The following is a 27,073-nucleotide window of genomic DNA, read 5'->3' as shown; positions in this document are numbered from 1 at the left end:
CCTTTCATGTCCTACTTCATTTGACACCCTGGCAGTCATTTTGTAACTAATCAGGACTTTCGGATTCTAGCTTTTACTCTGGAAGGAACGCGATTCCATTCCTGAATGTAATGGAATACAGGCTAAAGATTGGAAGGTAAAATACCTGGATCAGTGTGAGGATTAAGGAGAGAGTGTCCTTCTCCTGAATGCTGGCTGTTATGGCAGAGGAATGTCATGGGAGAAATGTAAAAAAATAAAAAATAAAAAAATTGTATCAGCAAAAGGCAGCAAGATCCAGGCAAAATGGGACAGGTCCACAGAGTAATACATTTGCCCTTTGCGGTAATTGCTGCATATGTCAGCTGGGTGCAGATCGGGCTAATAGTGTACGTGGAGTCCATTCGAATTAGGACACTAATTTCCCACACTCTTGAAAGGCGAGAGAGGAGAAGAACGTACTCCAGAGCTCATTGTTTAGATAAGTGCAGTATGTACAGTAATCACAGTAAGAGCCATACAAGCCATACTTAGAGTCCTGACAGGGGGTAGAGAGAGAGACAGGAGGCGGCAGAGTTTAAAGGGGAAGTTCAGGATTTTACAACTTGATGTTAGATGGTTCCGCAAGCTAAAAGTAGTCTATGGGCCTGGAAAAACTGTAATCCATGGCTCAAGTTAGATGAAGTTTGTTGTGGCTGTTTAGAGAAAACAACTATGGATTACAGTTTCTTCTGGCCCATAGACTTATTTTTCAGGGTGAGGAACCATCTAACATTAAGTTGTAAAGTCCAAAACCTTCCCTTTAAACCACTGTGGCCTTTCGTGACATCTGAGGACAACTCCACAACCCTCTCTCTCGCTTTATTTTTTGTTATACTATATATATATATACACACACACACACACACACACATATCTGTACACCCCTTCAAATGAGTGGATTTGTCTATTTCAGCCACACCCGTTGCTGACAGGTGTTTAAAATCGAGCACAAAGTCATGCAATCTCCATAGACAAACACTGACAGTAGAATGGCCTTACTGAAGAGCTCAGGGACTTTCAACGTGGCACCATCATAGGATGCCACCTTTCCAACAAGTCAGTTTGTCAAACTTCTGCTGTTATTGTGAAGTGGAAATGTCTCGGAGCAACAACAGCTCAGCCACCAAGTGGCAGGCCATTCACAGAACGGGACTGTGGAGTGCTAAAGCGCATGGCGCATAAAAACAGTCCGTCTTCGGTTGCAACACTCACTACCATTCCAAATTGCCCCTGGAAGCGACGTCAGCACAATAACTGTTCGTCTGGAGCTTCATGAAATGGGTTTCCGTGGCCGAGCAGCCGCACACTAGCCTAAGATCGCCATGCGCAATGCCAAACGTCTGCTGGAGTGGTGTAAAGCTCGGCGCCATTGGACTCTGGAGTCGACAGACAAATCTCGGTTTGACTCGTGGCTAAATGGAAGCCAGTCCCCGCAGCAATGTTTCAACATCTAGTGGAAAGTCTTCCCAGGAGAGTGGAGGCTGTTGTAGCAGCAGAGCCCATGATTTATGAATGAGACGTTCAACGAGCAGATGTCCACATCATTTTGGTCATGTAGTGTAGCTTTGCCACTGGGCCACCACATTCTAGAGTTTTAATTAGACGAATAGTCCAAATGCAGGTTGGCTAAGAGTTACGGCCTTGACTCCTTATATTGACACATTATGACTTCCTCTGTGACCTTGGTCAACCCCGGCTAGCCTTTTCCGAGCCCATGGGTCCCAGCACTATCACCAGGCAACCTGCTCCAGCCAATACACTCAGTCATATTAAATATGCACTAGAAGGCACTAGATGACTAGAGCCTGGATGGTTATGCATGAGAGCAGCTGGCTTCATGGAGACATCAACACAGCGGTAGCTAGGCTGGTATCCAGGGTGGTAAATGCAGGTTCCCACGGGGACCAGAGGCTGTGTCCTCACAGTGTCCTCAGTAGAGGGGTGAGAGCAGGTGAGGGCAGATCATCAACCACATTAGGAGAAAACAACTACGAGCCGTTTGTGTGTGTGTCGGCGCGCGAGCGTGTGAGTGTACGTGTGTGTGGATAATGGGACCAGGGTTTCCGGGATTAAGGATATTATTCCTGTCAAACGTACGACTTTACGGTCTCAACAACGCAGTGTTTACAGTGTGGCTCATTGCGGGAAGCCAGTTACAATGACTGATAGGTTCTCATTCTATGCTTCTTGGGACGAGATGTCATTCAACGGTCACGGAGTCTAACCTCTGTCAACTAGCTCGAGGAGGTGATGGGGAGGAGAGTGCGATTGAGATGGTGAAGACAAGAGGAGGAAGAAGAGGGAAAAACTCCAGCTCCATCTATACCTGGTCTCTACTGATATCAAAGAATTGATGAGGTGGAGAGGAAGTGATTGATATGATGAAGGAAGAGGAGACGGTTCAGTTCCATACCTGGTCTCTCCGGGTAGGAAAGCGGTGATGGGCAGGTTGTTCTCCTGGGGTGGGCAGACCTGCCCGGGGTGCCAGTTAGCCTTGCAGGCCGAGCAGAACTCCAGGGTGCACACGGCACACTTCACCAGCTGGGGCTGCGCCACCTCCATCTCCTTCAGCTGGCACACTGCCTGGCACGACGACGATGGGCACCACGTCCGGCACGGGTCCAGAAGCACCTCTGTGGTGGCACAAAACCAGGTGTCACCACCAACAGTACTGCATACAGTGACTGCTTCCAAAGCATGGTGACAGGTCATGAGGAGACAGGAGGTCACGAGGTGATTGTCTCTGTGTTCACACACACACACTTTCAGATGGATATCCATCTGTAATTTGGGCAAAAAGCCATTGCAAATCAGAAAGTGTGTGTGTGTGTTAACACAGAGACATAGGTGCTATGTGCCAGACGTGGTTTACTACTTTACTGTTGATTGTTGTCTTGTTTCGTGTCTATTAATAAAACATATTTTTATTTCATGTTTTTGACCCATGCACAAGTACATACTCTCGCAAGCACAAGTGTCATTTGACATATGCACACACAGATCAGTTGGTGCTCCCTAACACAGCAGCTAAATCAACATCTCTTTTTCTACAATCACCCTATTTAAATGTGCTTCTACCAAACTAAAACAAAGTTGGCAGACACTCAATGTTTGGTCTGTGGCTACAAAACAAGTCCATCCATCCAGTCCCAATGACTAACACACACTGCTTGCCATCACATGGCTCTGTTCTGTTGACTCTCGCATGTTCCTCAGTCTGTTGCTGTTGAACCAAAATGGCAGCCCCCTGCCCCCCTGTCTGTGCGACTCTCCATCCCTGTGTGTCCACAATGTGTGTCTGTGTTTGTGCCTTTGGGTGGGTGGAGTACCTTCGAGGCACATGCCATATAGAGTGGGTGTGCAAGTCTGGCTGAGGTTAGCGTGGGAACCCCATGTCACAGATTAGCACATATCATAATCACAATATTATTCACATTTGTGATGGTATTTGAGGTTTGTTAATAATAAAAGTTATAAATGTGCTTTATGAGTAGCGTATGACCCTAGGGTGGCAACACATACATTCTAAGTGTTGTTGTTGTTTTTTTTTAATGGGGCTTTGTCCATTCTGATTGTTTTATACTGTTCAATGAAACTTCAAACAAAAGTTGGAATATAATAGGCACTTTGAATAGTGAAAAAAACAAGGCTATTGGGACAGGGAAGGAACCAAAGTGTTGGTCAGTGTTTCCCAGTGGACCATAATGAATGCTACATAAAATAAATGGTATCTTTCCTTTGACCAGGTGGCGAATCGCATCTCTGCATGTCTGGCAGACATATCAGTGTGGATGACGGATCACCACCTCAAGCTGAACCTCGGCAAGACGGAGCTGCTCTTCCTCCCGGGGAAGGACTGCCCGTTCCATGATCTCGCCATCACGGTTGACAACTCCAACAACTTGTGTCCTCCTCCCAGAGCGCTAAGAACCTTGGCGTGATCCTGGACAACACCCTGTCGTTCTCAACTAACATCAAGGCGGTGGCCCGTTCTTGTAGGTTCATGCTCTACAACATCCGCAGAGTACGACCCTGCCTCACACAGGAAGCAGCGCAGGTCCTAATCCAGGCACTTGTCATCTCCCGTCTGGATTACTGCAACTCGCTGTTGGCTGGGCTCCCTGCCTGTGCCATTAAACCCCTACAACTCATCCAGAACGCCGCAGCCCGTCTGGTGTTCAACCTTCCCAAGTTCTCTCACGTCACCCCGCTCCTCCGCTCTCTCCACTGGCTTCCAGTTGAAGCTCGCATCCGCTACAAGACCATGGTGCTTGCCTACGGAGCTGTGAGGGGAACGGCACCTCAGTACCTCCAGGCTCTGATCAGGCCCTACACCCAAACAAGGGCACTGCGTTCATCCACCTCTGGCCTGCTCGCCTCCCTACCACTGAGGAAGTACAGTTCCCGCGCAGCCCAGTCAAAACTGTTCGCTGCTCTGGCCCCCCAATGGTGGAACAAACTCCCTCACGACGCCAGGACAGCGGAGTCAATCACCACCTTCCGGAGACACCTGAAACCCCACCTCTTTCAGGAATACCTAGGATAGGATAAAGTAATCCTTCTCACCCCCCTTAAAAGATTTAGATGCACTATTGTAAAGTGGCTGTTCCACTGGATGTCTTAAGGTGAACGCACCAATTTGTAAGTCGCTCTGGATAAGAGCGTCTGCTAAATGACTTAAATGTAAATGTTAAATCTTACTGTTGCTTTGATGTAGCTAAAATGTCCATGCTTTGCCTATTCCTCTCTTATTTAGAATATACCATTGTGCAAACATGCTGATGTAGGCCTACAACAGCACTGGTATCATTGCTCTGACTAAGTACATTTAGCTTGCTGACTAGCCAGATCTGCAGCATTGACCATGAAGACTGACTGCGAGTGGTTGTTGCGACTCGTGGTAGCGCAAAAACTGCTCTCCTTGAATGACAGGGGGCGGGGAATGGTGTGTGTGAAAGGAAAGAGACGACTCAAGTAGCAAACGGGGGAAACAACAATAACGGACATTATTTCACCATCGAAGAGCCGGGCGTTTAACAAACCAAACATTGAAATATCGTTATATAAGGTAAAGTAAAAACACAAACCGGTTTGTGCATCAATACCGGTCTACAGTGCATTTAGGTATACCGCCCAGCCATACGCCATTCACAGCAGAAAGGCACCCCCTAACACTCCTCAGTGAGACTTTTACGACCTTATTAAATATACAGACAGACAACCACAGATAATGAATTCATAACCGAACACAGGGACTAAATATTAAAGGCTTTGAATTAGGACATTTAGACAGACATACTGTATAGATATACATTCCCCAGCCAGACACAGTGTAGGTCATGATATAGCACTACCGGTCCGATTAACATCACTTTAAATGTACCTGAAAAGGCTTTCCCCTCATGCATCTTTGATGGTGGCCGTGTTAAACTTTGATACAGAATGTAGCCTAAATCAGAACACAACAAGAAAAGGTAGAGGGCTGTCATTGTCCTCCAGGTCAAATTGATATTAGACTCCAGGAAGAGTCGTTTCTGCCTTGGCAGCAGCTAATGGGGATCCCTAATAAATACTAAATGGTGTGGGGAGACAAGGGAGCCAGGTGGGAGCTCAATTACCTACACTCCCCACACGTCTATGAGCAGTGATGCAGTCAGTGCGGTTACTCTCCCACTTACCCCTCTCAAACTGCAGCTTCTTGTATCTCTGCATAATCGCTGTAGCCACTATGCACTCAATCTGCAGGAGAAAGAAGAGGGAGAGTTAGGAACATAATGCCCTTGTGATAGCTTACCAAACGAATACAGGACACGATGCTTTCAGCCACACTACAGTCTGAAGATGATCAATTACAAAACCCCACTCAATTTCAGCGTAATTAGGACTAGCCCACCGGTTTTATTCACATGTTCCGTGAGAGGTATATTTGCATACTGGCTACATATACTAAAAGGTTAAATGTAGTCATTATGCAATGATGAAAATAACATTCGTGGGGGGGGTTGAGTGTGAGAACAGTCAATTATGAGTCAAAGACTTATCTGTCACAGCGTCTGGATGAGAGACGCCTCGTCTCTGACTGGTGTGACAAGCCGGGGTCCCAGTAAAAGGCCAGTGACTTTGATTGATTGGAAACATACGGCCATGCCGCCGGCCTCCGAAACAGAGAGTGAGAGGTGAGGCGCAGTGACCTCGGATTGACCTCAAATCGGGGAAGGACACAGGCGAGCGGGGCCCGTCCACTCTGTATGAAACACGCCGACACGTCTCGAAGGTGGGCCAGAGCTGAGACGGAGCTAAGCCAGACTGGTTTGTGCAGGTGGGTTTGGAAAAGACGGAGAGCGATATTCACAGAGAGGGCTAATGTCTGCTCGGCAAGGGATCCCAATTAAAAACACGGTCCTTCTGCAGCCTGAGGCCTCTGGAATGGATGTGGAGGTCTTTGAGGCCGTGTTAGGAGTTTTCTGTCATCTAAATAAAGCACATACATTACCTATATGTTCATAGTCATTGAACATGTTCAAAAGGTCTAAATATCAATAAAAAGTAAATAAGTATATTGGGCCAGGAAAGACACTAATCCCTGATATATTTTTTTATGTCTTTCAAATCCACGACGGCCACTTGAAATTCATTGGTTTTGGTCATCAATGCTAATATTAGCAGTTGATAGCAGCGGCTTAGTAAATACATCTGAAGAGTGAATTAATCTAAATGAATCTTGGCCCATACAAGTTTAAAGGTAAGGAGACTAACTATTTCTGTAACTATCCCTTTAAATTGGAACGTTCCACTCCATGTGTAAATAACTACCATACTAACTGTAAATATGGAGGAAAAGAAAATACTTAAATATGTATTATTTTTACCTAAAGTACATTCTGAGAGTATTCAGACCCCGTGACTTTTTCCCCCATTATATAACGTTACAGCTGTAATCTAAAACAAATCAAATGTAAAAAAAAATATATCAATCTACACACGATACCTCAATGACAGTGAAAAAAATATTTTTTTTTGAAATGTTTGCAAATGTATACATTTTTAAACAGAAATACCTTATTGACATAGGTATTCAAACTCTTTGCTATGAGACTGAAACTTGAGCTCCGGTGTATCCTGTTTCCATTGATCATCCTTGAGATGTTTCTACAACATGACTGGAGTCCACCTGTGGTAAATTCAATTGATTGAACATGATTTGGAAAGGCACACACCTGCCTATACAAGGTCCCATAGTTGACAGCGCATGTCAGGGAAAAAAACAAGGTCGAAGGAATTGTCCGTAGAGCTGTCTGCAGAAATGAAGGTCCCCAAGAATACAGTGGCCTCCATCATTCTTAAATAGAAGAAGTATGCAACCACCAAGACTATTCCTAGAGCTGGCCTCCTGGGCCAAACTGAGCAATCAGGGGAGAAGGGCATTGGTCAGGGAGGTGACCAAGAACCCGATGGTCACTCTGACAGAGCTCCAGAGTTCCTCTGTTGAGATGGGAGAACCTCCCAGAAGGACAACCATCTCTGCAGCACTCCACCAATCAGACCTTTATGGTAGAGTGGCCAGACGGAAGCCACTCCTCAGTAAAATGTAAGACAGCCCGCTTGGAGTTTGCCAAAAGGCACCTAAAATAGTCTCAGATCATGAGAAACAAGATTCTCTGGGTCTCATGAAACCAAGATTAAACTCATTGGCCTGAATGCCAAGGGTCGCGTCTGGAGGAAACCTGGCATTATCCCTACAGTGAAGCATGGTGGTGGCAGCATCATGCTTTTTCAGCGGCAGGTACTGGGAGACTAGTCAGGTTTGAGGGAAAGATAAATTGAGCAAAGTACTAGGAGATCCTAGATGAAAATCTGCTCCAGAATGCTCAAGACCTCAGAATGGGGCAAAGGTTCACCTTCCAACAGGACAACAACCCTAAGCACACAGCCAAGACAACGCAGGAGTGGCTTCGGGACAAGTCTCTGAATGTCCTTGAGTGGTCAGAGCCCGAACTTGAACCCGATCGAACATCTATGGAGAGACCTGAACATAACTGTTAAGCGACGCTCCCCATCCAACCTGACAGAGCTTGAGATTATCTGCAGAGAAGACAGGGAGAAATTCCCCAAACACAGGTGTGCCAAGCTTGTAACGTCATACCCAAGACGACTCAAGGCTGTAATCTCTGCCAAAGGTGCTTCAACAACGTTGAAGTTTTTGCTTTGTCATTATGGGGTATTGTCTGTAGATGGAAGAGGATCATCTGTCTGTGCTGAACAAAGGGGGAGCTCCATACGCACTGAGCCTGGCCAACCATCTGTAAGGAGAGCAGTCTTATCAGTTTGCTGAGGCTTTCCTCAGTGAAAGCAAGAAGTACTACGGCACCGAGTTGGAGGCCCAGTGCAGAGGCTGCAAAGGGGGGTACGTATAAAGCTGGGTGGAGAAATAGAGTGTAAAATGAATTACTTGACGGGAGGGGACTTTCAACTATTTAACAAAACTAGTGTTGGTGACTGCAATCTACTTCAAGGGCAAGTGGAGAGAGGCATTTGAGGAGTCCATTGACTGAGAAGATCAGGTTCAAAGTGAGCAACATTTAGAAACTGCCTGTGGAAAATATGAAAATGACAATCAACGTCCACTTTCAGTTGACACCTTAGACTGGTCTAGCGACTTCTCAGGCACGTCGCCCGCTGACGACCTGCAGTTGGCTGGAGTGGTGAAAAAGGCCTTTGTAGACGTGAACGAGCAGTGCAGAAAGGCCAGCTGCCATCACCACTAGCTTGTTTGAATAATAGTACTTCTTTTCTTCTTTTTGGAAACCTAAAGTACACACCTTCAAAGCCGACCGCCCCTTTTTGTTCTTCATCCACCACAACGACACACAGAAAATCCTCTTCTGTGGCGACTAGTGTTCCCTTAAGGCTTTACCAAAGAATGGTGAAGATGAGGGGCTTTGGTCACATGGTTTTCCTTGATGATCTGATGGTATACATGCAATGCATTGTGCCTCACTATGAAATAGTCAGAGCCAGGTCCCGGATCTGTTTGTTCTTGCCAACTCCATTGCTCAATGTCAAGCCGATCAATGGCATGACAATGAATGACAAGAAGTTGATGTGATAGCACAAACCAGATTGGCCCTCAGGCTAGTTTCCCCATCCTCGATCATGACTGTTGTGTTGTGTCTGTGTAACCTCCCTGTTGTCGTCTTGATACGAACACATTTTATGAAAGAAACGTCTGTCAATTCTGCATGGATTCTGTTTTGTTGCTGTAAAATGCAAGCATCAAGTCCAGTAAAATCATATGCAATTATCCTCCAACTTGCCACAACTTTGTGTATTGTGATCATGAATTCACTCAAATGAATTATGAAGATGTGTATGTGCGTGTTCGGATGTAAGAAAGGTTTTACTACAATTAAGCAACTGTTCACTGGAAATAAGCGCCAGCTGAAGTGTGAGGGTACTGTTTCTCGTTCAATGTATCAATATCATAATTATATCTTCCCCTCGAATCAAAGGATTAACAGTAAAATACAAATAGTTGGAAATAATACCTCATTTTCCAACAAGTGTCCTCGTTTTGGACAGGCAGAGTCTGGACAGCTAATTGCAGTTTCAAGGCCCTCTTTGATCAGGAGTTCCACATACTGCTTCAGGCACTGAAAGAAAAAAAGGGGGGGGGGGGGAGCATAACATTGACCTCATTCTATGGCCATGCAGTCAATCAGAAAATGTGTAGGCATATTGTGTGGTGCGATGACAAACTCCACTGTGCCTCTCCCTCTCTGAAACACAGTAGATGTTCTCTGCTTTTGGCATTGACTATTCATTCTGCTATCCATTTCTTTATGTACAGTGTCTGCTTAGCTGAAGAGAAGCACGCTAACCACATAACATCCTAATGAAAGTATTTTTTTAAATGAATGAGAAAACGATAGAGGGACTTCTAAACTAAGGCTCCTCTCAACTACAAGATGTACGCTTGCATTGTGGTACAAATCCTGTCTATTCCCTATAAGCAACTGCAGTGAACATTAGTTTACTCCCAAACTAAAAGCCATTGCTCTTTTCATAGCTATGATTGAGCTCCAGTGAACAGGAATGGTATAATCAGAATCTGTTAATGGCACGATGCGTCACTGTTCAAATAGGCCATTGTCGTAAAACAAGTACAGCACACTTGATATTTATCACTGAGTTATTGACTTTTTATGATTATTTTTATGGTTCGGGAAAACAAATGGTTTTTCATGTTTTGTTTTTCTCCCACTCTCCAAACACCGAGTGGCGAGAAAAATAGCATGATTCATATTCAGGCGGAGGGATAAGAGGGGCTGAGTTTTCAAGCATGTTTAGACATTTCCCATGCTGGCAGAGTCATGGCTGTGGTACCAGCTTGCTTGTCAGGTCAAATGTCCATTTGTCTCTCTGAATTCATGCAACCGGACATCAGTCCAGATTGACTGCAGGAGAAATGGTAGTTCAGTGTAGTTTAATGACATGTAAACACTGGAAGATACAAGTTATATTTCTGTACATGCAATGCAAACAAAATAGCAAGATCAGGAAGTCGAGAAGGGATTTAAAGTTGCAGTGAGATTTCAGATTTACCCTGGTAGGCGGACCATGCACTTACGTGTGTAGGAGTTGCTCACTCCCAATAGGTCCTAGATCTAAGTATTGACTAAGTATGTGAGGTACAGTGGGGTCCGGAATGATTGGATCCCTTGATAAAGATGAGCAAAAAAAGACTGCATAAAATAAATAATACTAATACTGAGATGCATTGTATTGTATGCACATTATTTTATATTAATACAATTGCTCAGAGAAAGAGATTGTTTAAAAAGTATTATCAAAATGATTGGATCGCCTGTTTCTAATACTCCAGCAGCCTCACCCTGTGAGGATAAAGACACTGAGCCTTGAATATATTTTATATGACATACATGATTTTTGTTAACTAGTAAATAGTAGCCTACAGCAAAGTGTGTTTAAATCATTTCTAACTTGTTAACAATGTCTGCTAATTATTTTTTGCTGCCATGTGGGTTTTAGCTTGCTTGAGTCTACTAACTGAGGAGTGTTAATTGGACCTGTTTCCATACATGTTTTTTTTCTAATCTTAACATGAAAATGCCACGGGCACCATCTGATGTGTGGAGACATTTCACTGCAGCTAATGTAGAAGGAAAAGCTTTGTACATTTGCAAATACTGTGCCAAATCATGTGAAGAATGGAACAAAGCTGCAGAATCATCTGGCCAAGTGCATAAAGTTGCCTCAGCGATCACAACTAGCAACCTCTGACAAAAGTCCCTCTACTTCTATTCGAGGTGAAAAGGATGAATCAGACACCTTATCGACAGCAACAGCTCATGGTCCTCCTGGAATCAGACGTTATTTTGACTCAATGGAGGAACGCAGTCAGAGAAATGCTGATGAATGTCTTACTCGAGCTGTGTATGCAACTGGTTCACCTCTGATGCTCACAGGCAATGTGTATTGGTAGAGATTTCTGAATGTTCTTCGCTCAGCATACACCCCTCCAACCAGACATGCTTTATCTACTCAGTTGCTGGATGCAGAGTTCAAGTGAAGGTCAAGAAAATCATAGAGAAAGTAGACTATTGCAGTCATCTCTGATGGGTGGGCAAGGAATAATTAACTACATAATTTCCCCCCCCTCAACCAGTATTCTACAAGAGGACAGTCACAAGGGACAACAGACACACCAGTCTCTACATTGCAGATGAGCTCAAGGCAGTAATCAATGACCTTGGACCACAGAAGGTATTTGTACTGGTGACAGACAATGCTGCGAACATGAAGGCTGCTTGGTCTCAAGTGAAAGAGTCCAGCCATCCATTGGCTGTGCTGTTCATGCATTGACTCTGCTCCTCATGGACATCATGGCAATGAATACAAGGGCTACACTCTACAAGAGAGCCAAGGAAATGGTTAGGTATGTGAAGGGTCATCAAGTTACAGCAGCAATCTACCCCACCAAGCAAAGTGAGAAGAATAAGATCACCACATTGAAGCTGCCCAGCAACACCTGTTGGGGTGGTGTTGTCATCATGTTTGACAGTCTCCTGGAGGGGAAGGAGTCTCTCGAAGAAATGACCATATCACAGTCTGCCGATATGGACAGCCCCATCAATAGGATCCTCCTGGATGATGTATTATGGGAGAGAGTGGTAAGCAGCCTTGAACTCCTGAAACCTATAGCAGTAGCCATTGCATGGAGACAATGCTATCCTGTCTGATGTTCAGACTCTGCTTGCAGATGTAAGAGAAGAAATCCATACTGCCCTGCCCACTTCACTGTTGCTCCAAGCAGATGAAACTGCAGTTCTGAAATACATCAAAAAGCATGAAGACTTCTGCCTGAAGCCCATATAAGCCACATTTACATTTACATTTAAGTCATTTAGCAGACGCTCTTATCCAGAGCGACTTACAAATTGGTGCATTCACCTTATGACCTCCAGTGGAACAGTAGTGCATCTAAATCTTTTCAGGGGGAGGGGGGGTGAGAGGGATTACTTTATCCTATCCTAGGTATTAGCCACAATGTACATGTTGGACCCAAAGTATGCAGGCAAGAGCATCCTGTCTGGTGCAGAGATCAACAAGGCCTATGGTGTCATCACTACCGTGTCTCACCATCTTGGCCTGGATGAGGGCAAGGTTCTTGGCAGTCTGGCGAAGTACACTTCCAAGCAAGGGCTTTGGGATGGAGATATAATATGGCAGTCGTGCCAACATATCTCATCAGCCACCTGGTGGAAGGGACTTTGTGGATCTGAGGCTCTTTCCCCTGTTGCCTCGATCATCCTACAAATCCCACCAACGTCAGCCACCTCAGAGCGCAACTGGTCCTTGTTTGGGAACATACACACCAAAGCACGCAACAGGTTGACAACAGGGTTTAAAAATTGGTGGCCATCCGGGCAAATGTATGGCTTTTTGAGCCTGACAAAGAGCCATCCTCAACTAGGTTGGAAAGTGACAGTGAAGATGAGGCCTCATAGTCTGATGTTCAAGAGGTGGACATTGAGGAGGTCCAGGGAGAAGACATGGAAGCCTGAGAGGAAGACAACCAAAGCTTTCATTTCTTGAGTATCATTTTACAGATGTATGTTGAAAACGTTTTTGGGAGATGCGACGGACCTTTGGGGATCATTCAATATACACTTTCTTTTGTTTTTCAGTGAAATCATCTCATGTGAAGAGTCAACTAATTTAATTAAAGTTAAATTCGTAACTAAATCGTTTAAAAAATATATATTGGAAGGATTTAATCATTTGCAATTATGTCTACTTATGATAAGGTAAAAGGTTTATGTTTCTGTCTCCAAATGATATGGTAAATATATCCAATGCAAAAACATAATATTTACTAACTTAATTTGCATATATTTCCATGGAAAGTTTACACCTCTGAATATTCCCCAAAATGTGTAACCTGAGCTGCATGTGGGACATAATTCCACCAGTCATATTTATGATATAAATTATGAAGATTAAACCTTTTTTTTTTTTTTTTTCAATTAGTACATTTGAGTTTAACCACAATATTGATTGTATTATTTGTTCGGTCCTTTCTCGTGGATTAAATTGAAATCTCAACAAACTGTCTATGGCTTGTTTTAAAAATAGCAATATTTTGGAGATGATTTCCTTTTCAAATAACTGAAAGTGAGACGTTGTAATCTGAATAAAGGGGAAAAAGCCATTCTTGAACATGGGGTGAGACATTCTTACTAATTTGCTATACAGAATCTTTCCAGATCCTTGATATCCTTCATCTGTGTTAATGGAGTGCCCTCTTCAACATTTTTTATTTTAAAAACAGGTTTTCAATGGGGTTCAAATCCAGAGACTGATTTTGTGGTCAATTAACCATTTCTTTGTGGATTTTGATGTGTGCTTTGAGTTAATGTCTTGCGGCCAAGCTTAGGCCCTCCCACCCACCCACCCACCCACACAGTGCATTGGGAAAGTATTCAGACCCCGTGATTTTTTACACATTTTTTTTACGTTACAGCCTTATTCTAAAATGTATAAAATTATGTTTTTTTTCCCTTCAATCTACACACAATACCCCATAATGAAAAAAGCAAAAACAGGTTTTTAGAAATACCTAGTATTCAGACCCTTTGCTATGAGACTTGAAATTGAGCTCAGGTGCATCCTGTTTCCATTGATCAGCCTTGAGATGTTTCTACAACTTGATTGGAGTCCACCTGTGGTAAACTCAATTGATTGGACATGACATGGAAAGACACACCTGTCCATGTAAGGTCCCACAGTTGACAGTGCATGTCAGAGAAAAAACCAAGCCATGAGGTTGATGAAATTGTCCGTTGAGCTCTGAGACAGGATTGTGTCAAGGCACAGATCTGCAGAAGGGTACCAAAAAATTTATGCAGCACTGAAGGTTCCCAAGAACAATGATTGTTCCCAGGAATAATCATTCTTAAATGGAAGAAGTTTAGAAAACGCCAACACTTGTCCTAAAGCTGGCTGCCCGGCCAAACTGAACAATCGGGTTACCAAGAACCCAATGGTCACTCTGAATTCCTCTGTGGAGATGAGAACCGTCCAGACGGACAACCATCTCTGCAGCACTCCACCAAATCAGGCCTTGGTAGAGTGGCCAGACAGAAGCCACTCCTCAGTAAAAGGCAAACGACAGCCCGCTTGGAGTTTGCCAAAAGGCATGTAGAGGACTCTCAAACCATGGAAAACAAGATTCTCTGGTCTGATGAAACCAAGATTGAACTCTTTGGCCTGAATGCCAAGCGTCACATTTGGTGGAAACCTGGCACCAGCCCTATGGTGAAGCATGGTGGTGGCAGTATCATGCCGTGGGGATGTTTTTCAGCGGCAAATAAACTCCCCAAATATAGGTGCGCCAAGCTTGTAGCATCATACCAAAGAAGATTTGAGGCTGTAATTGCTGCCAAAGGTGCTTCAACAAAGTACTGAGTAGAGGGTCTGAATACTTGTGTAAATGTGATCAGTTTTTATTTTTAATACATTTGCAAAAATGTCTAAAAACCTGTTTTTGCTTTGTGACTAGTTAACTGACTAGTTTTGCTACTCTGCATCCTTATTTGAGTTGATAGATGTAAACCAGGCTCACTTTTTTTACTCCGTTTGTTGACTTGAATATGAATTTTTTATTACATTTTGTAATCCATAAAAATGGTTATGCCGATGATTTAATTTTGATGACGGTCTTCATCCATAAATCGGCGGTTACACGATTACTGAGCCAGCCCTAATGCATACAGAGGACATTTTGACAAGATGGGTAAAAGACGATGAAAGGGCACTCACTAGTGTACAGAAGACACACTGGCACTGAGTAATGGTGGTCATCTGCTCCAGCGGGAACTCTCCGAGGCAGAGTTTGCAGGAGACCAGCGGGTCCAGTGCCAGGTCCCAGGTGGGCCGATACCTGGCTGTGGTCATCTTGCCTGGCACAGAGCTGACAGAGAGAGAGAGAGAGAGAGAGAGAGAGAGAGAGAGCGAGGGGAGTTAAAGATGTAGGTTGGCTAATGTTTGTTGTTTCACAGACAACAAAATGGACACGGACATGATATTCACGAGGTGTGAATGAAGCTAGCTCAATATGAGCATGTATACATGATCTGTCCCTAATCCAAGGCATGCACATATTTTACTGTGATAATATGCATTGGCCAAAAAGGCTTACTGAGTTGTGTCCAAGTGAGGACACATTAGAGACACAGGCCAATGCAGAGTGACACCAGCTCTTTGCCTAAATGTCCCTGCTCAGTAACTATCATTTCCGTTCTGTTCTGGTTGCTCACAGACAGAGAATCCATTTAGGGCCCTTTAAAATGTGTGATGTGGAGAACACGGACAGAATCACGGAATCCAGACATTAAAACGGAATTCAACAATAGCATTGAACTTAGTAGGGAATCAACTAAATGCATTGAACATGTAGGGAAACGGGGATACCTAGTCAGTTGTACAACTGAACGCATTCAACTGAAATGTGTTTCCGCAAAAATGTATTACATTTGCCCAAGTTTATCATAAAATATGAACAGTGATTCAAATTTCCTGCAACGAGAATCCGTTAGCGATGATGCTAATGACAACTCTACATTTCTACATTTCTCAGTTCTCCCAGACCTCAAAAGTGTTCTCCTGAAGTGGTTTAAGCTTGGTTGTAGACTTAGAACATCCAATTTAATCGATTTTCTATTAACAATTGTGATTTTCAGAAAACAGAAACCTGGGAAAACGAAACGGAGAAATTTGAATTTTGGGAAAAAACTAAACGGAATCAGTAAAAAAAAAAAAAATAAGCACAATTTTACAGAGCCCTAAATAAATACATCTCAAAACAAACAGTCCTGCAGCAAGCATCTTGTTCCCCCATACGATAAAAGCATTCATATTAAAATAACACTTTCCCTTTCCAGTCATGTCCTTTCTATTTGGAGAAAGGGGTTTATTTTGGGCCACCTCAACTCTGACTCCCACTGCCTTTCTTCCACTGTGGAGGAGAGCGGAGGCGGCGAGATAGAGAGACACAGAAAGAGAGAGAGAGAGAGAGCGAGCACAGAGTGGCTTAATGTCTCTGAATGTTTACAGGAAGTGCCCCCATGCAGGCAACGTCAACACTGTCAAACTCTCCCATTGCTGCTAGGCAACTGGGGGGGAGAGACGAGGGAGATTACGAGGGGCCGACCAAATAAATAGTAGTTACTGCTTAGGCAAGTGAAAGCTAACAGAATAGTGTCCCTCTCAGAAACCTAAAAGGGGAAGGAGGTGGAGTAGGAGGGAAAGGGGGAGGGGCTGCTGTGGGGGATGGGAATGAGGAAAGCCAGCCCAACGCTGTCTCCATGTGCTGCGGGGAGATAACTTGTCCTGACCTGTGCTAGGGGCTGACTGACAACACACTGGCCAGTGTGAGTTGCCCACAGGGACAGTGTGCTGGTATTGTAAGTGTGTGCCAACAAGGTCAACACGCTGCATGGGAAGTCACCAAAACCACCCTGTGTCTACTAGGCAAAAACATGGAGACAACACAGACAAGATGAAGAGTTGTGGGAATCATTATGTGATAAATTATTATACTAATGATATAGCAAGCAACTGAAATGGGCACTTCCTAATTAAAAAGTGATTCCCCTTGATTTGTGGACTCTGGTCTTCCCTTCAGCTCAGTGGAGGCAACCAGGTTGTGTGTGCGTGTGTGTGAGAGAGAGTGTGAGTGTGAGAGGGAAAGAGAGCTTGAGGAGAGCCTCCCCTCTATCCATTAGCGTAGTACACTGGGCCTGCTTTCATCAGGACAGGCAGCGAGGTTAGCCAGGAGCTCTAAAAGCCAGTACTCTACACAGAATCAGACCGGCGGTGTCAAGAGAAGACCCACCGGCTGCTCAGTGAATACCTGCCAGGGCCAGCTGAGACGGCAGCAAGTGGGAACGGAATCCCATTAGCACTATAGATAGCCATATCATTGACGAAATGCTACGTGCATTTACACGGCAGTCTTTACAGCGAGAGCCTCATTGAAGCGGTTGTGTGGTCTGTTACACGGTAGTACCAGGTAGATGGACGGCCATAATACAGTACTATAAATCACAGTACCATAAAGCTTCCTCCTCCGTTGTTTCCACCACCGTCTCTGTATTGCTTAGGCGAAGGTTCACAATGAGAGTCAAGAAGGACAAAGGAGCGTTTCCTAAGGCGAGCCAGACGAGTGGAAAAGAGCAGGACTTTCTTGACATAAAAAGGTGGTGCAATGCGAAAGGGAGCACTCCCACCGCTGCATTATTTACAAGGAGGTCCATTATCGCTCAGTGAGAAACGAAAACACACAAAACACACACACACACACACACACACACCAAAATGCATGATCTCGGCTCCCTGCTTTAGGAAACGCATGTCTGGCAGATCACATGTCGGCACCAAATCAATACGCAGGGTGCCGTAAGTGAACATGGTTGAACCACTGCTAGACGAGGAAGTTACCAGTCTTATCATATAGATGAACTAAACAGAGTGGGAGTGAAGAGTCTGGTGTAGCAGTCTAAGCTTCCAACCACATCTGTCCCCTGGCAACAGGGGTTAGCGCCTGCAAAAAAATAACACTAATATATAAGGGGATTCTGACAACAGAGTGTGATTTTGTGCGTGTGTCTACATTTTGTAGTGTCCCAGGGGGGGTTGAGGGAAGTTCTATCATTCTGTTACTATTACTGCACAGAATGTGTATCTCTGTCTCTGTCAGCGTTGAACTCTTCCGTAACATATTACGTGAGCAGCCTAGATAGAGATAGTGAATGTGTACAGTAGAGAGTAGGGCTGTACGGAAAGTGGAGCAGTGGGCCTTTCTGAGATGAGCGAGCCAAGTAGGCCATCTATAAGTGTTACGTATCCTGTACAGTTTATAATGAGCTACAGTATCCCTACGGTCTCTACACAATTCACCTTCCGTCAGAGGGAAATGGGTCATCTTCAAAATGGATAGTCCATGACCCGAGTTATGATATGCAGAAGCACATGACACTTCATCAAATAGGCCTCGTCGAAACTCCCTTTCGTTCTCAACCCGTCTGTCACTGCCCTCTACCATTGAGACCACGGAATAGCCGAGCTCTGCATTAGAATCGATGCGATACGGCGCTGCCATCGCTCGTTAATATCAATATTAAAACGCCTACTCGGCCGCGATGCAGACGGAGACTGGTCAAGAACGGCTCTCATGTGAACCTAGCAGCTTTCTCTGTAATTACATAATGTCATATCAAACTGGGTTGCGTAAGGTCTATTTATACTCTACCTAGGCTAATGTGAGAGAATGCTTATGACTGCAGCCTCCCAGAGCGGATGCACTCTGTGCTCCACACTCCAAACGCAGGTTCACTTTTGTGAAACGGCCAAGCCACAAGCCGTTGTTGTGCGTTTATGCAAAATGCAGGGGCTTTGATGGTGGATAGGGGTACTTTCTCAAAGAGACCAAAGCGCTGTTAAACAACTGATGACCTGCCCCTGGTCAATTCAACATTTGAAGGACAAAAATAAATAAAACAAAAATAGAAAAAAAAAAACACATGCAAAGATTTCTTAGAGATGGAATCAAATTATTTGTCACATGCACTGAATACAACAGGTGTAGACCCTACCTGAAATGCTTACTTACCAACAATGCAGTTACAAAAAATAAAAGTTAGGAAAATATTTACTAAATAAAGTTTAAAAAAATAAATAAATAATTAAATCACAAATAAGTAACACAATAAAATAACAATGAGGCTATATACAGGGAGTACAGGTACTGAGTCAATGTGCAGGGGTACAGGTTAGTCTAAGTAATTGAGTTAATATGTACATGTAGGTAGAGGTAAAGCAACAATGCATAGATGTTCAAATTCGAGTAGCAGTAGCATAAAACAAATCTATATAGTCTGGGTAGCCATTTGATTACCTGTTCAGTTCAGCAGGCTTATGGCTTGGGGGTAGAAGCTGTTAAGGAGCCTTTTGGACCTAGACTTGACACTCTGGTACCGCTTGCCGTGTGGTAGCAGAGAGAACAGTCTATGACTAAGGTGGCTGAAGTCTTTGACCATATTTAGGGCCTTCCTCTGACACTGCTTGGCAAAGAGGTCCTGGATGGTCCAGGAAGCTTGGCCCCAGTGATGTACTGGGCCGTACAACCTACCCTCTTTAGCACCTTTCGGCCGAGCAGGTGCCATACCAGGAGACGATGCAACCAGTCAGTATGCTCTCGATGGTGGAGTTGAAGAACTTTGAGGACCCATGTCAAATATTTTCAGTCTCCTGAGGGGGAATAGGTGTTGTCGTGCCTTCTTCACAACTGTCTTGGTGTATGATAGTTTGATGGTGATGTGGACACCAAGGAACTTGAAGCTCTCAACCTGCTCCACTACAGCCCCGTCAATGTGAATGGGGATGTGCTTGGCAATCCTTTTCCTGTAGTCCACGATCAGCTCTTTTGTCTTCATCACGTTGAGGGAGAGGATGTTGTCCTGGCAACACACTGCCAGCTCTCTAACCTCCTCCCCATAGGCGGTCTCATTGTTGTCAGTGATCAGGACTACCAACGTTGTGTCATCTGCAAACTTGGTGTTGGAGTCATGCTTGGTCACACAGTTGTGGGTGAACAAGGAGTATAGGAGGGGACTAAGTACACACGCCTGAGAGGCCACCAGGTTGAGGATCAGCCTGGCAGACGTGTTGTTGCCTACCCTTACCAGCTGGGGGCGGCCCGTCAGGAAGTTCAGGATCATGTTGCAGAGGGAGGTATTTAGTCCCAGGGTCCTTAGCTCAGTGATGAGCTTTGAGGGCACTATGGTGTTGAACGCTGAGCTTTAGTCAAAGAACAGCATTCTCACATTGGTGTTCCTTTTGTCCAGGTAGGAAAGGGCAGTGTGGAGTGCAATAAAGATTGCATAATCTGTGGATCTGTTGGGGCGGTATGCGAATTGGCGTACACGTCCTGGTAATCCGTCTGGTGAATGTTGACCTGTTATAGAAGGTTCTTACTCACATAGGGTACGGAGAGTATGATCACACAGTTGTCCGGAACAGCTGGTGCTCTGATGCATGCTTCAGTGTTGCATGCCTCGAAGCACGTATAGAAGTAATTTAGCTCGTCTAGTAGGCTCATGTCACTGGGCAGCTCGCGTTTGGGCTTCCCTTTTTAGTCCATAATAGTTTGCGAGCCCTGCCACATCCAACGAGCATCAGAGCCGGTTTAGTAGGATTCAATCTTAGTCCTGTATTGACGCTTTGCCTGTTTGATGGTTCATCGGAGGGCATAGTGGAATTTCTTAAACGTCCGGGTTAGTGTCCCACTCCAAGAAAGCGGCAGCTCTACCCTTTAGCTCAATGCCGATTTTGCCTGTAATTTTTTATTTATTTCACCTTTATTTAACCAGGTAGGCAAGTTGAGAACAAGTTCTCATTTACAATTGTAATTCATGGCTTCTGGTTGGAGTATGCATGTGCGGACACTGTGGGGACGATGTCATCGATGCACTTATTGATGAAGCTGGTGACCGATGTGGTGTACTCCTCAATGCCATCAGATGAATCCAGGAACATATTCCAGTCTGTGCTAGCAAAACAGTCCTTAGCTTAGAATCTGCCCAGTTCCGTATTGAAGGAGTCACTGGTACTTCCTTCTTTAGTTTTTGCTTGTAAGTAGGAATCGGGAGGATAGAATTATGGTCAGATTTGCCAAATGGAGGGCGAGCTTTGTACGGGTCTCCGTTTTTTCCTTTGGTTGCACGTGACATGCTGGTAGAAATGAGGTCAAACGGATGTAAGTTTTCCTGTATTAAAGACCATAGCCACTAGGAGTGCCACCTCTGGATGAGCATTTTCTAGTTTGCTTATGGCCTACAGCTCATTGAGTGCAGTCTTAGTGCCAACATCGGTTGGTTGTGGTAGACAGCTACAAAAAAAGATAGATGTGATAGAATTACTGCTGAAAGTGCTTGTTTCCTACTGAAGTGAACACTCTGGAGCAGTGCATCAAAGGAAAGCTGTCATTCTGAGGAGAGTTATCCATCGTCTTCCACTGCGGAGGGAATGTGAAAAGAAGCAACAAGGTTGGTGTGCATTCAGCCAGAGGGGGAATGAATGGCAGTTGAGATGGTTGGAACCATGCTTATGATGTAACCTTCAGTGAAATGGTTTCTGGGTTTATCACGCAGTGAAATGAAAAGTATTTTTTTGCTCTCGCAAATGGCCGTATCAATGAAGTGCAAATAGGAACATTAGCCTCTGTAAGCTCCCACTTACTGGAAGTTCCTCAACACCAAACACATATTAGGTCGTGATCATAGTGAGAGTCCAAAACCCATTCGAGTCCAAACCACAAAACTAAAATGACAAACAGGCTAGGTTCATTCTTAAAAGTCTAAACTGACATATGGAATTGTTTGAAGATGGTCATACTATGGATATTAGGACCCCTTTAGGTATCAAAAATGTTTCATCAGTCGCTATCGACAACGGTCAGTGGGGAATAAGTTGTGATGGTGTCACGACTTCGACCGAAGGTGGCTCCCCTTCCCGTTCGGGTGGTGCTCGGCGGTCGTCGTCGCCGGCCTACTAGCTGCCACTGATTCTTTCCTCCCCCTCCTTATGTGTTTATTGGTTACACCTGTTTTGAGTTTGTTGTAATTAGTTGGGCTTTATTAGTCAGCCGGCCCGCCTGTTTCTTTGTGTGGGATTAATTATTGTAACCTTTGTGTTTGGTGTAGACGAACGTGTTGGTTTATGTTCGTGGAGTTTGCTGGACAGTTTTCGTCCCCCGTGTCCGGGGCATTTATTTTGAGCACCCAGTGTCTCGTGGGGTGGCCGTTGTTCACCGTGTGTGCATTAAAAGAGCACTATATTGAACTCTGTTTCCTGCGCCTGACTTCCCACTCACGACACCCAGAACGATACAGAATCCCGCACCGGTAAATGGAGTCAGCAGGAGCAGCGGCCAACCCTCTCCCATCGATGGAGGAACGGGTTCTCCACCATACCACCGTCCTCCATCGGATCGGCTATGGATCAAATGATGGAGAGAATGGACCGATGGGAGAGGAGTGGTCTCCTCTTCCTCGCGCCTCGTCCTCCGGGTCGACGTCGAGGCCGGTGTTGGCACGCTGCTGGAGGGAGGGGGGGGGGGGGGGGTACTGTGTACTGTCACGACTTCGACCGAAGGTGGCTCCCCTTCCCGCTCGGGTGGTGCTCGGCGGTCGTCGTCGCCGGCCTACTAGCTGCCACTGATTCTTTCCTCCCCCTCCTTATGTGTTTACTGGTATCACCTGTTTTAGTTTGTTGTAATTAGTTGGCCTTTATTAGTCAGCCGGCCCACCCGTTTCTTTGTGTGGGATTAATTATTGTAACCTTTGTGTTTGGTGTAGACGATCGTGTTGGTTTATGTTCGTGGAGTTTGCTGGACAGTTTTCGTCCCCAGTGTCTGGGGCATTTGTTATGAGCACCCAGTGTTTCGTGGGGAGGCTGTTGTTCAACGTGTGTGCATTAAAAGAGCACTATATTGAACGCTCTGTTTCCTGCGCCTGACTTCCCACTCACAACACCCAGAACGTTACAGATGGACTACTTTCAGGAGGACGATCGGACCATGCTGACTCTCTGACTCTGAAAATGAGGAAATCCCTGATTTTGGTAAAAACATTTTAATTGAAGAAGACATTTTAGAGTCTTCTGATGACAGTGATGGGGAAGAAACAGCGATCAACAGCATTGTCACAGAAGAAATTGACAGAGTTTGGAAATGAGTGGAATGTCTGGTAGAAGCATAGTATGATATGGAGATGAATTCAATTCTGGTGTTTGACTGCAAATGCAGAGGGATTCGAAAAGGGAACACAGAAGGCTGTTGTATAAAACACCTGTCTCCGGATTACATCTTAAAACTATGGGCAACCATGGCATCCATGGGAGAAATATTTTATGATTTTTATGGCATTGCACACAATCAGTGTGAACCAGAGTGACTTGACACAACGGGCCAAGCAAGCTGTACAAACAAAATGGAACACAGGATGTCTTATTTAATGAAAGGGGTTGCGGTTTGCCGTGAAGCATTCATCCATGTCTACGGGTAAGAGTCGAGCTACAGTTTCAGATATTATACAATTCAAATTTTGTCAGAAAGTTGTTTTCATTTCAAGTTAAATCTTACTGTTAGCTAGCTAGCTAGCTGATGTTGGGTGGCTGGCTCGCTAGCTAACATTAGCGTTAAGTGTATGATCTGTGTAGTAATATTGTCTCAGAAAGACATTCACATTGCTAGTAAAAGCCTAATGTTAGCTAGCTAACATTGAACCTATTTGGTTAACTTTAGCTAGCTATGACAATCCGTTTGTTTTGCTAGTACTCCATGGGTTGGGATTATGGTTCATTGTTACATGTCCATTTCTTACTGTTAGCGAGCTAGCTACATGTCTAAACAAAAAGACCAAGTTAAAGCACACTGTTAGCTAGCTAGCTGACATTAGATGGCTGGCTGGCTCGCTAACATTATGTGTATGATCTGTGTAGTTATATTATATCAGCAATCCATTTGCATGCTAATTATAGCCTAATGTTAGCTGGGGGCAGTTCAGTCATCAGCACTATCTGCAGTGCCTCTATGCACATTCACATAACTCTCTCCTAACACACACGCCATACGTTGCCGCTACCATAAATTTGTATATCCTAATGTGGGTATAGACAAAAGAGCTCTCCAGTGGGTGTACCAAAACATTCAATGGTCATTTTCTCAAAGTGGTGTTACAAGTTTATCATCAACTTTCAAAGCAGAATTACTTTCCCATTGTTCCTCAAATACAGTGCATGATATATCCTTTTATCCAATGTAAAAACAGTCAAAAAGAAACCATAAGAAACAAGGTTTTAAAGTGTTTGTCCTTTATCTAGGAGATATAAGAAAAGGTCAGGAAATATTTAACCCCTTTTTTTGGGTAAGCACAAAACAACTTTCATACTTCCATTCATTTTAAAAAACCGGAAACATGTTACCTTCAGATGGGTGCCGTGACACTTTTGCGGGTCGTAAAGCAAAACACATTTGTGAGAATCTCCCCATTCCATAGAGTGGTCATAATAGCTTTTGTAAGTCAAACCGTTCGGACGCTACAGACGTTTAGTGAGAATACCTATTTTTCGGGATGTCTCATGGTCTGACAAACACCACTCCGGTAGCGGTGCACTGAGGAAGCCAGAGGGGGGGAAAAAAACATATTACAACCGGTGTGTGATAGTTCATATGCCTTGCCAATGTGATATATAGGCCTAAAAGCCCAGACAATAAGACACTTTGTTTTGGATGCACCAGGACCAATCACAGATGAGCTCACTCAGTTTAGCGCAACGCTGATGGGCTATTGCTTTATACTTTTTTTTGTTATCAAGGGAGGTCTAATGCTCGCTGGATCCCCTTGCATTCAATGCTACGGGTGGCAACAATGTCAATCTTTTTGAGCAGACAGCATCAGATAGATGGCCTACACATACAAAGACAGAGTGGCGGTGTTTCTCTTGCTTGGATGCTGTCACCGGTGAGATATATAACTTTCAATTCAATTCCCCCTTTGGTAGGTCCCCGGATCAATTCCAACCCCCCAAAAAACTCAGTTGGGAATTTAAATACTGTTGAAGTGTTAGAATATACAAGATGCAATTTCGAAATTTGGTTTATAGCAGTAGAGATATTACTCTTGTTATGTCAGTCAATCAACTAGCCAACGTCAGCTAAGTATTTTTTAGATTGGTAAGTTAGCTGGCTAGACTCTAAAATTGTAGTAATCATGGTTGAATTTAAAACTGGGGGGCCAGATTGATTTTGTTAGTCAGTCACACTCACCAATACAATACATGGCCTGAAGTACGTGGACACCTGCTAGATGAATATCTCACTCCAAAATCATGAGCATTAATATGGAGATGGGTCCCACCTTTTCTGCTATAACAGCCTCCACTCTTCTGGAAAGGCTTTCCATGAGAGATGTTGGGAAATTGTTGCGGGTACTGATGTTGGTCAATTAGGCCAGGTCGCAGTCTGCGTTCCAATTCATCCAAAGGTGTTCCATGGGGTTGAGGTTAAGGCTCTGTGCAGGCCAGTCAAGTTCTTTCATACACCGATCTCGACAAACCATTTCTGTATGGACCTCGCTTTGTGCACAGGGGCATTGTCATGTTGAAACAGGAAATGTTATTCTCCAAACTGTTGCCACAAAGTTGGAAGCACAGAATCATCTAGAATGTCATTGTATACTGTAGCGTTAAGACTTCCCTTCAACGTAACTAAGGGGCCATAGCCCGAACCATGAGAAAAACAGTCCCAGACCCTTATTCCTCCCCCACCAAATGTTATAATTGGAACTACGCAGGTAGCGTTCTCCTGGCAAACCCAGATTAGTCTGTCGGACTGCCAGCTGGTGGAACGTGATTCATCACTCCAGAGAAGGCATTTCCACTACTCAAGTCCAACGGCGGCGAGCTTTACACCACTCCAGCCGACGCTTGGCATTGCTCATGCTGAGCTTGTGTGCCCTAAGAATTTTCTGCTCCTAGATGTTCACACTTCACAATAACAGCACTTTCAATTGACCGGGGCAGCTCTAACAGGGCAGACATTTGACGATCTGGCCATGTAGTGTATCATATAAAAAACTGCAAACATTTGTCTGGCAAAATCTGCTGTAAAACCCAAGTATTTCTTTCTCCGCCCAATGTCAAAATGAGTAGAATTGCGGCAAACTTGCTTTAAAACTGCAAAATGTTCTCTACGCTCCATGGCAAAATGTGTAGAATTGCAGGAAATTTACAATAAAATCAGTCCGCTTTCAAGACGGGGGGCCACTAAAAATGTTTGGCTCGCAAGGTATGGCCCCCACTTATGGCCCCAAAAGGACTAAGGCCGGCTCTGACTGCATGTGTGCTTATGGATGTGGGTATGCAGACCCACGAGCCACTGCAGCCGCTAATGATGAGTTCAGATTTTGTTGCCCCCACCCCCATCAAAGTTGCCCATTCCTGCTCTAGACAGATAAGGAGACACTTTGGTGCTCATGTGTGTCAAATTGTCCTCTAAAATCATCTTTGATTGACCTTATTTTAAATCAACACTCCCACATCGTTTTAATGCATCTGTTGCTTTTGCTAATTATACAAGTGATCACTATGCAGTTTCTTGTGTAAGGGATGGCACAATTCCTAAACTACCTCCACGTACCATCATGAAGAGAAACTGGAGGCACTTTGATACTCATTTCCTTGAATAGAGTTGAATTCATCCCTCATGTTGAATTAGCATTTTCTTACTTCCCTAAAGCATTCCAGGATATATACAACAAGCATGCCCCTTTCAAACAACACAGAGTTAAGGGCAGCGACAACACTTAACATGCTGTCTAGACTGGACACGTGCATGTTGATTTTTGTACATCCCACACCAGAAGGCAATGCAAGAAAAGACACGCAGGTTGAAATATCAAAAACGAACTCT

At 44.4% G+C, this 27,073-nt stretch overlaps 1 protein-coding gene across 1 annotated transcript in view; it reads right to left on the bottom strand.

Moving 5' to 3' along the window:
- The window catches only part of rnf144aa (ring finger protein 144aa), a 63,389-nt gene that overhangs the window by 10,801 nt on the left and 25,515 nt on the right, over positions 1-27,073 (bottom strand). Inside the window, exons 3-6 of the mRNA XM_029675051.2 lie at positions 15,364-15,514; positions 9,567-9,671; positions 5,700-5,760; positions 2,435-2,654 (exon numbers count right to left, since the gene is read on the bottom strand). Of these exons, the coding sequence (XP_029530911.1) occupies positions 2,435-2,654; positions 5,700-5,760; positions 9,567-9,671; positions 15,364-15,498 (521 nt within the window). The 5' untranslated portion in view covers positions 15,499-15,514. The remainder of the gene's footprint in view (positions 1-2,434; positions 2,655-5,699; positions 5,761-9,566; positions 9,672-15,363; positions 15,515-27,073) is intronic.

Source organism: Oncorhynchus nerka, linkage group LG12 (assembly GCF_034236695.1).
Source record: "Oncorhynchus nerka isolate Pitt River linkage group LG12, Oner_Uvic_2.0, whole genome shotgun sequence".
In the NCBI taxonomy this organism is placed as follows: domain Eukaryota; kingdom Metazoa; phylum Chordata; class Actinopteri; order Salmoniformes; family Salmonidae; genus Oncorhynchus; species Oncorhynchus nerka.
The sequence above is the reverse complement of the archived record's forward strand: the minus strand, read 5'-3'. Positions and strand labels throughout refer to the sequence as shown.